The sequence below is a fragment of the Panicum virgatum genome, chromosome 1N (genome assembly GCF_016808335.1).
Source record: "Panicum virgatum strain AP13 chromosome 1N, P.virgatum_v5, whole genome shotgun sequence".
Taxonomy (NCBI): domain Eukaryota; kingdom Viridiplantae; phylum Streptophyta; class Magnoliopsida; order Poales; family Poaceae; genus Panicum; species Panicum virgatum.
The window spans coordinates 19,350,776-19,364,352 of NC_053145.1; the positions used below are offsets into that span (position 1 = coordinate 19,350,776).

General features: G+C 46.1%; 2 protein-coding genes across 2 annotated transcripts; one reads left to right on the plus strand and one right to left on the minus strand.

Moving 5' to 3' along the window:
- Positions 1–4,646: 4,646 nt before the first annotated feature.
- LOC120653391 (cytochrome P450 Tp4149-like) lies at positions 4,647–5,195 on the plus strand. Its single transcript, XM_039931147.1, has one exon. The coding sequence runs from the start codon at positions 4,647–4,649 to the stop codon at positions 5,193–5,195; it is 549 nt and encodes a 182-aa protein (XP_039787081.1).
- A 1,620-nt stretch (positions 5,196–6,815) lies between these two features.
- Positions 6,816–11,084, minus strand: LOC120655450 (L-gulonolactone oxidase 3-like). Its single transcript, XM_039933279.1, has 2 exons — positions 10,270–11,084; positions 6,816–8,075 (listed from the first exon to the last, which is right to left on the minus strand). The coding sequence occupies exons 1-2, from the start codon at positions 10,954–10,956 to the stop codon at positions 6,999–7,001; spliced, it is 1,764 nt and encodes a 587-aa protein (XP_039789213.1). The 5' UTR covers positions 10,957–11,084; the 3' UTR covers positions 6,816–6,998.
- Positions 11,085–13,577: the final 2,493 nt, after the last annotated feature.

The following is a 13,577-nucleotide window of genomic DNA, read 5'->3' on the forward strand; positions in this document are numbered from 1 at the left end:
TCCAACTATCTTATTGGGAGAGTCACAACTTCACCTTTATTTAGGGAGAGATGATGTGAATTATTGGGATGTCCCAATAACTATTGGGGAAAGGGGAAGATTTTGGGAGACTGCTGGAGCACTAGTTTCCTATCTACTCTCCTAATATGGTAGTTGAATTGGGGATTGGGAGACTAGTGGAGATGCTTTGTGAGTTACTTTTCCAGTCTCCCAATAATCTCATCCCACACAACTCCTTTATTTAAATATAGTTGGGGTGATTATTGGTTGTCCCAATAATTATTGGGACAAGTAAAAGGTTAAGAGAGACTGTCGAAGTATTATTTTTTTATCAACTCTCCCAATGTGGTAGTTAAATTGGAGAAAGAGAGTATGTTGGAGATGCTCAAGTATATGGCATAAAAAAAATGTCCCAATTTGACTATTGGCGTTCCATAGCTATGTTTGGGGTTCATCATCCCAATTATCCGGGGACCTTGATCCCATCATCGAACCAAATGTCCTGAAGAGATATATCCCCTGCAAACCCAAAACTTAAAATTATCGATCCATGTGTACCACGTTCCTATGTTTCGACGTGATTGTGGTAGTAACAGATGGTGGATCATTTGAGAGCGAGCTCTAGCTTCGTTGGCAACGATTGCTGCAGATACTGCCCACCAGCATTCGAATCTGGGTTCGACGCTGGTGTTCTCACTGGGTTCTGCAGCCTCTCACGCGTGTAGCTACAAATGGAACTAGAACATAATGTGCGCGTTACGCACTCTCTCATCAGTTTCTTGATTCCAAATAAAAATATTTCTATATATGAGTAAATATATCATAAAATTTAGATTGAAACATAGAAATGTAGTAATAGAAGAGATTATAAATCCTACTTCCAATGGCAAGCAAAGACAAAGCAATTGTCTGATGCAAATATATATGTTAACGATGGCGACAATACTATTGAGTGAATGGGTGAATGGCAAGTGCAGCCGATAAGTTTTGTCAAGCCATATATTACAATTGAGAATCAGCATTAGTAGCTACCAAACATTTTAGTAGGTAGCTCAGAATGCTAACTCAAATAAAAGCGAGTACTAATATATTAAAGAGGAAGTAGGAAGCAACACAGTTTGCAGCCACAAAAGTATCCAAAAGAGAGTTAATTGATACTGAGCATCAGGTTATAAAGCTGAATATATTGCATCTAGTAGCAATTCAGCAGATGTAGGCCTGGGCACGGTTGCAACTGTGAAGACACAAAATAAGCTGATCCGCATCTTCCTTCTAAGCATCGACGCTAGAATTGTAAATGTAGTTATCAAGAACAGCTGTTGGTTATAAAATAGTTGAAGATAACATGAAGCAAAAAAGCAAGATGTTTACAGTGACAAGCGGCTACCTCATACAGGTGTAATGACAATTTGTATTAAGGTATAGAAAAAATAGAAAATATCATATGTGAAGAATATAGGAAATATGATATCCAAAGATGATATGTGAAAAAATAGCAAGGATGATATGTACTGTATAAGCAGGAGGGCATGTAAACATGGTAGGAGTACCTAAATCAAAAATATTTTTGCAAGGGTAAATGCAGAAAGATTATTTGGTTAATAAGAAAAATTATGTTCATAATATTGCGATGTAGCAAATGCATAAATTGGTGATGATTAATAAGATAATAATTTTTTATCAAGTGTAGCTATCTGTAGCTAATCTATTCGTTTCATCTAGAAGTTTGTAGGAAGGGCATACCTAGGCCTGGGAGTGTCATGGACACAAGCATCATCTTCATCTTCATTGTCTCCATCAAGCTGCAATTTTCTGGCAATTTTCTTGCTAGGTGAGGGGCGCGACCTAAAAGTTGTACATGTTAGATATGAGATTATTTTTGGACATGTTATAAAAAAAACAAATCTGTATTGGCAATACAAACCTTTTCCTTTGTGGTAGTCTTTTCTATCTTAGTTGCTGAATTAGCAGCTCCATCCTTAGACTCCTCTGGATTAGCAGTAGACTATATGAGCAAGAAGGTGAAGCAAAATATCACATAGATGGAATATGATTGGATATGGCTAAACTCTTATAAGCTCCATCCTAAAACTATTTTGGATTAGCAGTAGGCTACATGATAGAGCCGGGACATGAAGCAAAATATCACATAGATGGAATATAGTTGGATATGGCTAAATACAGCTATGTAGGGCCTTTTGGTGCGTATATAAATACAGCGCGGTAAGCGCATCACATCAATTACAGATATTAAATGGAAGGTATTAAACTTAAATACTGAAGATTGTATCAAAGTATCATGAGTAAATTAACCTTTACAAATTGTTGCAAAGCAACAGCAGAAATCAGTAGCAATATAAAAGCAATGTGCTTTTCTTGATTGAGCAGGAAATGACCTGAGCAGCACAAAACAAGTGTCTAAATATCCATTTTCTAGAATGGAGTTATCAACTGGTGTAGAAGCACAAATCTGTTAAACTGAAAATCACTATAATCGATAGCATATTCAGACACTACAATACCATATTCAAATATAGAGAGACATATTCGGAAGTGGAAAAAGCATAAGTGTGGTTATGCATTTTCAGTATTTGCCTACATAGCTTCTCCGTGAAACTTTACAAATATCAGCTAAGGCTATGGTCACTTCATAATAACAGATTTGTGAAGCTAAATTGAAACCACATGCTAAGCTCTAAACTGAAATTGTCACTTTACAAATCTCAGTAAAGAAATTTTCATGGTAAGGTGTACTAAAAACAATCTCAATAAAATATCATAGCAGCAGTATGAGCAAGCCCACAGCTAACACAAACTAATAGAACTAAGTTGTCGACACTATGAAATCGTGACCCCTAAAGCTAGAAACCTAGAGGCTTGTGTAGAATTAAAGAAAAGGTTTGAAGAAACCGTAGGTAAAACATGTAAAAACTGGCAGCCATATGACTTTTTTTCTAAGAGTTTGTACAATTTGACCGGACGATTGCTCCTATGTCAATAACTGAAAAAATAGAATATGTGGTCACCACTCTGTTCTAAGCAGCAAGAATTCACCTTTGCAATGCCAAGACAGCAACCACATGAAGATTTAGGCAACAGTAGACATAAATTCTTTCCCTTGTAACAGGAATAAAGATAATATATAAGTGTAGTTCAGCTAGAGCAGATAAGCATATCGAGTTAAAGCAAAGGAACTTATTTCAGACATACCAAATTCTAGGAACACATGTTCCACACAGGTTAATGCAAAGCAGCATTCCTTTTCATATTAACCAAGCTATTATTCATATAACTATGGTTATTGTCCCTTTTCATGCATAAGCAATTTTTTTAAAAAAATACGGTTACTGTCCTGTTATAATACTAGATCTGCAATGCTAAAGTAAGCGGAACTTTCATGCCAAACTCTAGGTACTAACCAGTTAAGGTGGGCTATCCAGATAAATGTGCTGTTGATAGCCTAATCGTATATCTATGAATTAAACAACTACCTTGCAGGCAGCAACTAAAAATTACTCAAACACATCAACTTGACTAAGGTAAGAAGTAGAGCATCTGTAAGGATAAAAAATTGAAAAAGAAGGTAGAAACTGCAAACTCATTGAAGGAAAAAAAAAGAACCTGATTCAGTAAGGGCTCATCTTTTATCTGCACTGCTAGCTGAATCTGCAAACAAAGGGAAATACACCATAATCACGGTCAGTAAAGGGCCACAGTATCTGGACTAAAAAAACACAGGATCAAAGAAGAGATGAACCCACCTTGAAAGGCTTCAATCCGGCTGCTGCTATTTAATCCTTACCCTTCCAGGTCATCTGAGGTCATCGAGGTGCCTATAGTGTGCCACATCGAGGAGTTGCAGATTAGGCCAAGGTAAAAACCAAAAAGCTGCAGATTAGGCTAAGGCAAAATCGGAAGCAAAAACTGCACAGGGTAGGAGCTGCACAGGGTAGGAGAGAGGAAAAAGCAGAAGAATGATACGGAGCTCACAAATCTCCACCTTCTGGTCCCGGAAGGCGGAGGAACCAGAGAGAAGAAGAGAGCAAATCAAAGCTGCTGCTAGGGTTTGGGGTTGAGGCGAGATAGAGGAGGCAGGGGAGGGAGGGGAGGGCCAGTGGAGGGAGGAGAGGTACTTATCTCGGCGACCGTCGTAGGGCTGTGGCGAGGACTGGTAGACGCTGACGGGATGGCACGACCTCCGCCAACTGCTCCGATGAGACAACCTCGGTATCATGACGGAGAGGGAGGGGGCGCACGCTTGTACGGGAGCGGCGCATCGCCGCACATCAGAGAAGGGAGCGCATGCGCCTACTTCAGGGGAGCGGCGCTGCGCGCCGTGCGGTCTGGTCAGTTGGACGGGATGGAACACCACGGTGAGGGCACTGCAGGCGAATGTGAGGAGAGTCTTTAACCTCTATACTCTAACAAAAGTTGCTCTTGACCTCTATACTCCTAAAAAATTTACTTGCACTTGTATGCCCTGCCACTAATCTTTTTTTACCCGTGTACCCTTCCGTCCACCTCCATCCAGTTTACACCGTTAAGATGCCCTGACATGTAGGCCCAACCAGCGAAGATGACCAAAATGCCCCTCTCCTCTCCCTCACTCTGTTTAGCTTCATCACTTGAGTCTTCGTCAGATATTGATGGAGCTCCCTCCCCTGCTTTTCCTCCTCCCTCTCCTTCTCGTTGGCTTCTTCTACCTTAGCAAGGCCCGCGCCGCCGGCCGGAACGCGCGGCTCCTGCCTCCAGCGCCTCGGGACCTACCTCTAATCAGCAACCTGCACCAGGTGGGCGGGCTCCCGCACCGCACCCTCTGCGCGCTCATCGCGGCGCACGGTGCGCCCGACCTCTTGCATCTCCGCCTCGGCCAGGTCCCCGCGCTGGTCGCCTCCTCCCTGGCCGCCGCGGCGGTGCTCATGCGCGAGCATGATGGCGCCTTCGCCACGCGCGCGTACTTCCGCACCGCGGAGATCCTCACGTACGGCTTCCAGGACCTGGTCTTCGCGCCCAACGGCAAGCACTGGCGCCACGTCCGCCGGCTCTGCTCCGCGCACGTTCTCAGCGCCGCTCAGGTGGCCGAGCCCTGCTGCCGAACACTGGCCACCGCCGACGCCGCTGTGCACCGGATCCGGGCAACCCGCGAGCCGGGCCGCAGGCGTGGCCCCGCCGAACCACCCGCGCGTAGGGCGTAGAGGCAGGGCGCGGCCACCCGAGCGCCGGGCTGCAAGGGCAGCGACAGGCAGCGGCTGCACAGCGGCAGGCAAACAGCGAGCAAGCAGGCAGCACGCAGGCTGGCAGCGCGTAGCACACAAGCAAGAAGCTGCGCGCAGCAGTGGCGGCGACGAGGCCCGCAGTGAAGCTGGCGGCGACGTTCGTGGCGAGGCCGTCGGCGCCGGTGCCCCGGCGCGCGAGGATGGCCTCCTTGGCCAGGTCGTAGGTGGCTAGCTGCGATGTCGTGACATTCATGGCTCAATTCACCGTGAGCGATGAGCTCTCTTGCTTGGCAGCTAGCTTGCTTCCTTGCCCAGTATTTAGCTCTCGGATAGGCAGCGTGCTTGCTTGCCTGCGGAGCACCCGCACGCGCGCGCGCCTGCGGCCTAGCTCCCGTCCGCGAGCTCCCACCAAATTCGCTTGCTCGCGCGACAGCGGAGCTCCCGCCCATGCAGCCGGCCGAGACCATGGTCGAGGACCTCGAGGTGGTCCGCTGTCACTGGCGAGCGGGCTGCACTTCCTCGGCGGCGCTACCGGAACATCTTGCGGGAGCGCCACGATCTGGCCGCCCGCGGGGACCGCGAGCGTCGGGCGCATCGCCGGCTGCGGCGCGCGAGCGTGGGCCGATGGCGGCCGCAGCGCCGGGGGCGGTGCACATGCGGGAGCGGGAGGCGAGGCTGGCCCAGGCCATGCGGGAGCGGAGCTCTGGAAGGGCACAGACGAGAGAGTGAGGGAGAGGACGGGGGCATTTTAGTCATCTTCGCTGGTTGGGCCCACATGTCAGGGCATCTTAACGGTCTAAACTGGATGGAGGTGGACGGAATGTCAGGGCATCTTAACGGTGTAAATTGGATGGAGGTGGACGGAAGGTACACGATTAAAAAAAATTAGTGGCAAGGCAGACAGGTGCGAGTAAATTTTTTAAAAATATGTAGGTCAAAACCAACTTTTGGAAGAGTATAGAGGTTAAAGAGCCATGTCAGGATGATGATGGACTGGCCACGGGGCGGAGAGGTGCAGGATCCTATCGACCGCCCTCCTCTCTTTTTTTCCTCGGTTACGCATCTTGTATCACCATCTTCTCCCTGATTGTGGGGCCATGTTTATTATAGGCCTACCCTCCAGCGAGATGAGAAAAGTATATGAGCCAGCACGCCCTTCCCTCCTTGCCGCTCTCATGGTTGACCAGAAAAGCGAATCCAGGGATTGATCGTGGCAGCCTTTTCAGCATGCTGCTGCTCCGCTCGGAGCCCTGCGGACGACCAGCGGCCGTACCCTCCGAGTTATTTTTTTTTGAGAAAATGACGTATTTCTGTATTCGTATCGATCCGATACCGATATGCGTATCCGTATCCGTGCTGCATAGCCGGAGCGAGCAGGAGCAACCTCTCTTTAAGAAATCTGATGTGACGCGTCTGTCGTCGTCTATGGAGTTTTTGAAGCATTCTGGCGATCTCTAGAAGGACGTGATCTTCGTCTCTGAGTGCAATTATAGAGTTGTTTGTATGTATACTGTAGTGTGAGTGCGGTGAACGTATGTAGGGTGGGTGTGCATGTATGCGTATGAATGGATTCTATAACTATACCCAAATGAGAGGTGTAAAAAAAAGATGGCAGATCTTTTCATATTATTTTTTTTTGGTCACATATTCCTCGCAATACGCTTGAAAGTGAAAATAGAGATGTAATATTATTATCCACACTGCAAATTGCAGACAGCCTTTTGGTAAATCGGTACACCCAAAGAATCAATCAGATGAGGAGGGTTGGCAAACTGACAAGTTTCACTGATTCTGCGACACTGAGTTCCTGCACACCCTGGCCTCGGTGAACACAAGCCCCGGCCTGCAGTAGTACCCCTGCCCGGGGCTGCAATGCCTGTCCTCCGAGCACACGCACCGGCCGTCGAGCGCGCACCCGTCGCCGCTGTCCGCCTCCACCCCGGCCACCACCTCGTCGGACCACGGGCTGTCGAACAGCCCCCGCGGGTCCAGCCGCCGCTTCGCCGCCGCGAACTGCCCCCACCGCGGGTACTTCCCCTGCACGCCGGCGAACGCCACGAGCCGGTTCTTGGCCCAGTGCGGCCTGGCGCCGTGCTTGACGAACGCCAGCTGCTCCACCTCCTCCCACACGTCCTCGCTCAGCCGCGGCGCCGCCGGGTCCGACGCGCGGTAGTAGTTGAAGTCCACCACCACCGAGTCCTCCGGCTGCCCCAGGTGCGCCGCCGACGCCTTCACGAACCGGACCATGAGGCCGTTGTACACGTCCACGCCGCAGAGGCTCTCGGCTCCGGCCGCGTCGCGCAGGCGCTTCACGTCGAGGACGAAGTCCCGGAACCGCGCCGGCGAGAAGATCGCCGTGGACTCGTAGAAGAAGATGCCGTGGAACCGCGGGTCCCACCCGCACGCGCTGAGCAGGTCGGCCGCCGGCGAGCGCGCGCACGAGCCCGACGTCTGCATCTTCCCCTGGTACCCCACGACGGGGTACCCCGTGAAGAGGAGGCCGTTGTTCTTCAGCCCGTTGCCGGCCAGCCGCTTCGCCGCGGACTCCGCCGCCGCCAGCGCGCACTTGCCCCTCACGTTCTTGGACCGCTCCAGCGAGGTCTCCAGCGCCCTGAGGCCGGCGTTCACCGCGATGGGGGTGGCCTGGAAGCCGATGAAGTCGTTCACGCCGTCGCCGGACGCGTTGAGCGGCGCGCGGCCGTCGACGCGGTACACGGCCGTGCGCTGGGACGGGTACCAGGTGATGTCGGCGAACTCGTGGCGCGCCGCATGGGCGGCGAAGTCGTCCTGGATGGTGGAGTCGTCCCTGTACTCGTAGGTGATGCTCCGCTTGAACCTCGGCTCCAGTGACAGCGTGATCTGCATCCACCTCGGAGAGTCGGAGTGAACATGAATGATGACACATTTATATTTGAAGCTTATGATATTACAAAGCTCATTGTAACTCTTTTGTATTTTGTTTTTGATTGAAGAAACTCAACTCTTGTACAGTCGAGGGGATAAAAAGAAAAAAAAACTTAATACTAGCTGAGAGGCTGAAAATCCCAAAAGAAAGGGCTGTTCTCAAGGAAATGCAGTTTATTTATGCCATGTTTAGTTCCCAAAAGATTTTTGCACAGTACCCGTCACATCGAATTTTCGGACACATACATGGAGCATTAAATGCAGTTGAAAAAAATAACTAATTACACAGTCTAACGGATTAGCACGAGTTCAATCTTTTAAGCCTAATTAGTTTATAATTGGACATTATTTGTCAAATATTAACAAAATGTGCTACGGTACCAAAACCCAAACTTTTTCACCAACTAAACACACCCTTATTCAACTAGAGCTCTGTGAACAGCTGAAGGTTAGTATTGCACATGCTGAAGGGATATGAAGCTCCAGCTGTGCAGATTGGCTCAATATAAATCTAGAGGATCTTATTCACAGAACTGGAAATCATGTGCCGCTGATGCTTCCCTTGGAGAAAGTCAAAGTAGCGAATCATTTAGAATCAGAACGATGATACGCTGTGTTCAGTCAGAGAAGCGAATGTATATCTTAGTTCTTTTACCATATACGATTACTTAGTTCTTTATTGAACACCATATACGATTACTTAGATCTTTATTGAACAACATATACAATTACTCCAGTTATCCAGGTGATTAATGTAGGAGAAAAAAAAGATAACTTACTTTATTGAACACCATATACGATTACTTAGTTCTTTTACCATAGGCAGCGGCTTATAAGTTATAAGGCACTTAAAGCCATTCCCACGTCAGTCTCACAAAAAGAACAAATAAACTCACTTCTGAAGGCAATTCCATTTTCCCTCTACACCTTGATACGGAACGGGGGCAGCGCAAAGCATTCCCTCACTTTTTTTCCGTTCTTTCCTCACTTCTTTATAGTGACTTTGGTAATTTTGGAATATGTAAGTTAGGCATAAATTTAGTGTTATGTCAAAAATGAATGATATAGAATTTTATTTATTTCGTTAAGATGATTAGCTAAAGTAAATTTGCACGAGCTTGTGGTGGGCGTCTCCCTTTGAACAGAAAAAGGAAGAGGCCTTTTGCCACCTCAAACAAGCAAAGCTATAGTCGACAAGTGTTTACTCTATTTGTCACTAAATATAGGTGGATTAAGAGTTTGGTACAGCCTCCAAATGTTATTTCGGCAACTAATTAATGTCAAATATAATAACTGATAACATCATGTTCATGCTCCTCTGGTTTCCAATATGCAATTTTGGAGAATATATTCCACTAGAAATATATTTACAGATCCAATAAATATTCCTAAAGTTGTTTGATTATTAAAATTTTACAAGTTTCAGCCAACATTTCAAATTGTGACCGAAGCGAGAGTACTGCTGTCTACCGTAGATCCATCAATCCAAGTAACCAATCAGCAGGTTCATCAGACCGGTATGAGGCAGATGAACATTTACTTGAAGTGCCAGGAACCAATTGGTTCCAAACTGTCTTGAACACGTTTGTTGGCCAAACACTAATTCCAGTCATCTCAAATTAGGGCACCCAACGACAATGTGGCCTATGCATTTGCTGCACTTAATTTTGGGCAAACACACAGCTCATTTTGTTAGGTAACAGGCCAATATATTTGTTAAGCCAACCAATGTTGTATAATATGAGTTACTTAAAGTAGATACCTTTTGATTTATATGCTTTCGCATATATCATTTTCATACAGAATAGAAAAATGTCACAATATATACTTACTCATCAAGGAGGTATATGCAAAAATGATTTTCGTTGTGATGGGCTCATCTTGTTCTTATCATGGACCCGTTTATAAAATATAATTTAAATTGTAACCTCTTTATGGTTTGTTTAAATTATCTTCAAGTAATACTTACTCAGTAAAATTAAAAAGCATTATCTGCTTTCTACATTTGCGCCTATCTTCTCGATAAGTCAAAATACGGGGGAAAAAATAACGCAGCCTACTTCGAATTGGAAATGAAACATTTCCCTTTTTTCCCGGGAAGGAAACAGACAAGCATGGTTTGGATTTGGAAGAATCCGTCGCTACTTACCTTGGTGACGACCCCAAGCAATCCGAGGGAGACGAGCGCGGCGGGGAAGAGCTCGTCGCCCCTGCGCAGCGGCAGGACGGTGGCCCAGCCGTCGGCCTCGGCAGCGGGCGCGACGAGCCTGAGACCCACCACGTGGTCGTGCACGGCGCCGCCCCGCCCCCACCACGAGCTGCCGTGGGACCCCGTGCTCACGAGCCCGCCCACGCTGACGCCCTCCCAGTAGGGCGCCGCCGCGAGGCTGAGCCCGCGCGCCTTGACCGCGTCGATGACGGCCCGCAGCGGCGCGCCGGCGTCCGCGGTCACCGTCCGCGCCGCGGCGTCCACCTCCACGCCCGCCAGCCTCGCCGTGCTGATCAGCAGCGTGCTCGCGTTCCCGCCGCCGCCGGGGCAGGCGAGCTTGGGGATGGTGTGCGCGAAGCCGCTGACGACCTTGACGCGGGCGCCGGCGGCGCTGGCGCGCGCCACGGCCGCGACCACCTCCGGCTCCGACGCCGGGTACACGACGGCGGACACGGGGCAGTCAGCGCGGTCGCTGGACCACGCGCCGTAGGCGTTGGACAGCATGCAGCCGCCGCCGCCGCCGCCGGCGGCGCAGCGCACCGGCGGGCGCGGCGGCAGCGCGAGCGCCGGCGCCGGGGCGTGGCAGGACAGCAGGATGAGCGCGAGGAGGAGAAAGGTGGCGCGCATTTTTCTGGTGTTTTCTACGCGAGTGCGCCTTTGCTTGGTGGGGGGGAGGAGGCTCTGCTTCGTGCCGGATGCTGCTCTGCCTGCCAAGCGACGCTTCGTTGGGTGGAAAGGTTCTGCCGAGATTTGGCTTCCAAGGATTGGCGATCGGCGGAGGGCTCGTTTCTTTAAATCGCCGAGATTTCAGGGCACGAGAAGATCGCCTGCCTGTCGTGAATCTGGATTCCGGAATACTACTACCAGTTCTGGTAATCAATAATTCAATATGGACCATAAAAAATGAAATGGAATACAGCTATAATCGTTGATGATTGAAAAAACGATGCGAAAAAAATCTAAAAATCGATGTGACTACAGCAGCTACCCAAAAATTGATTTGGACTCCAATAAATGAGAGCATATTAAAAAACTTCTTTAAAATGCATCCTAATTCACGTTTATCCTCTCCCCTGAGGCACACTCATTTTAGGATTCAGAAGATCTCGAGCATTGGCAAAATAATTGTGTGGAAACTCGTTTCAAGGAGGACAGTGATCTAGACCCGGTTTGGTTCAAGGATGCTTATTATAAGCTTTTTCTAATAAGCCCAAAATAAGCTTTTTGGCCTCCAAACATCAGGGTTTATTTTAAGCAACCCATAAGCCCATAAGCACCTCCAGGGTATGTCCCCATAAGCCCATAAGCACGTCCAGGGTATGTTTATTGTGCTTATTTGCTGATGGGGTCCTCCATATGCTCACACCCACCTCCTATTCTGGTGTACTTATTGTGGTTGCTTGCTTAATGTCCAAATAGATCTGAGGCCTATTTTAAGCCCATCATAGTAGGGTGATTATTAGCTTAAATTAAGCCCCCACTTCCCAAACAGGCTCCTAGGATAGCGGTGGCATCCAAAAATCAAGTAATGTCTTAACTATGAATGAACCAAATATCAGAAAAGCTCTTTCGTAAGATTATTAAGGACAAACCAATCACACACAGAGGTATTTTTTTTAAAAAAAATACAACTTTGTTTGTTATCATGACCCGTGTTACTATGTTAGACTAAGATCAATTACTTGCATTATGGTAATTGCAAAGAGAAAATTCCCTATTTGACACAACTGGAGTTGAGAATTCCTTATTTGACATTGAAAACTTTAACTTTCCTATTTGACAATGAGTTAAACTTTCATTCATTATTTGACACTTCCGTCCAATCCGTCGGTTAACTCAGATGAACAATAACATGTGGGTTCTCCTCTCTTTTTTTCTAGACTAAAACAACAATCAAATCACCACCTCAAAAATTTATGAAATTTTTGTAAGAATACAATGGATGGAGATGAACCCATTTTATATAAAAATACATATGTAGCATTTAAGATCTTAAACTAAAGTTCACGGAAGTGGGCTACTTTTAAAATTTTCCGATTTTTAGGGTAAAAAACTAACCAACAATTATGTAAAATACCTAATATTCCTATAATGGAATAAAATAATTTATAAATACACTTTATATCATAAGTTATAGAGAAAATTTGAACTTCTTTAACAAAAAAAATTAAAGTTCTGTGAAATAACTTCAAGATTCTTTAAGTAAGTTATCAGTGAAATAAATTTTACAAATTATTTCATGCCATGATAGGATTATTATGTTGTTTATTTCCATAATATTTGGAAAGTAATGTTGTGCCCTAAAAATTTAGATAGTCTTCAAAAGTAGCCTATTTTGGTGAATTTAAATTATAAGAATTTAAATGATGCATATTTTTTTTGTGCAAAATGGGTTTATCTCCATTTGTTATATCCCTAAAATATTTCATGAATTTGCATTTGGTGTCGATTTGATAGTTGTTTTAGCTATGAAAATAAAGGAGAAAGTCCAGAAGTTATTGTTTATATGAGATAACTTACGGAAGTGTCATAGAGGAAATTAAAGTCCAACTTAGTGTCGAATAGGGCAATTAATGATTTGTATCAGTGTGAAATAAGAAATTATCATAATTGCAAACCTCTAGCTTGTAGGTGGGTTTTTTCAACGTAACTTAAATTTTAGCTTCCTGAAGTTTGGATGCAGGTGTGATAAAATATCACAAGCATTAAGAAATAATATTATGATTCTTGCGTACTTGGAGCACATCTCGAGGCAACAAATGGTGGACGTAAGCTCTGTTTGGATGGGCTAAAGCTAGACATGTCTTGTTTGGATACATGAGCTTGGCCGGTGAATATTGAGGAAGTACCATTTTTCCTCTAGAAGTTTCTTTTTATGGAAGGCTCTACACGTAGCAATGTTATCTCTGTTATGCCAGTCTCAATGGAAGTTTCATGGAGGATTTCATAACATTAAATATCATCAATTTTGCTGACATAGCAAGGAGAGAGAAGGCTAGAGTTTCATGGAATGTGAGGATAGTTTCATCACCATGAAAACCCATCTGGCACAGTTACCTAATTTACAGTCTTGATAACTGTGCTCATGAAATTCCCACCGAAACTGGCCTTAGAAAGTAGAGAGCGAAGAAAGCAAGCGATGCAAATGAATCTCTGTGTTTCTCATTGATCTCTTTGATATATATACAAGTGAGGTGATGTCACGAAGGGACACGATGGTTCACAATGGAAACAAACATGACTCTTCC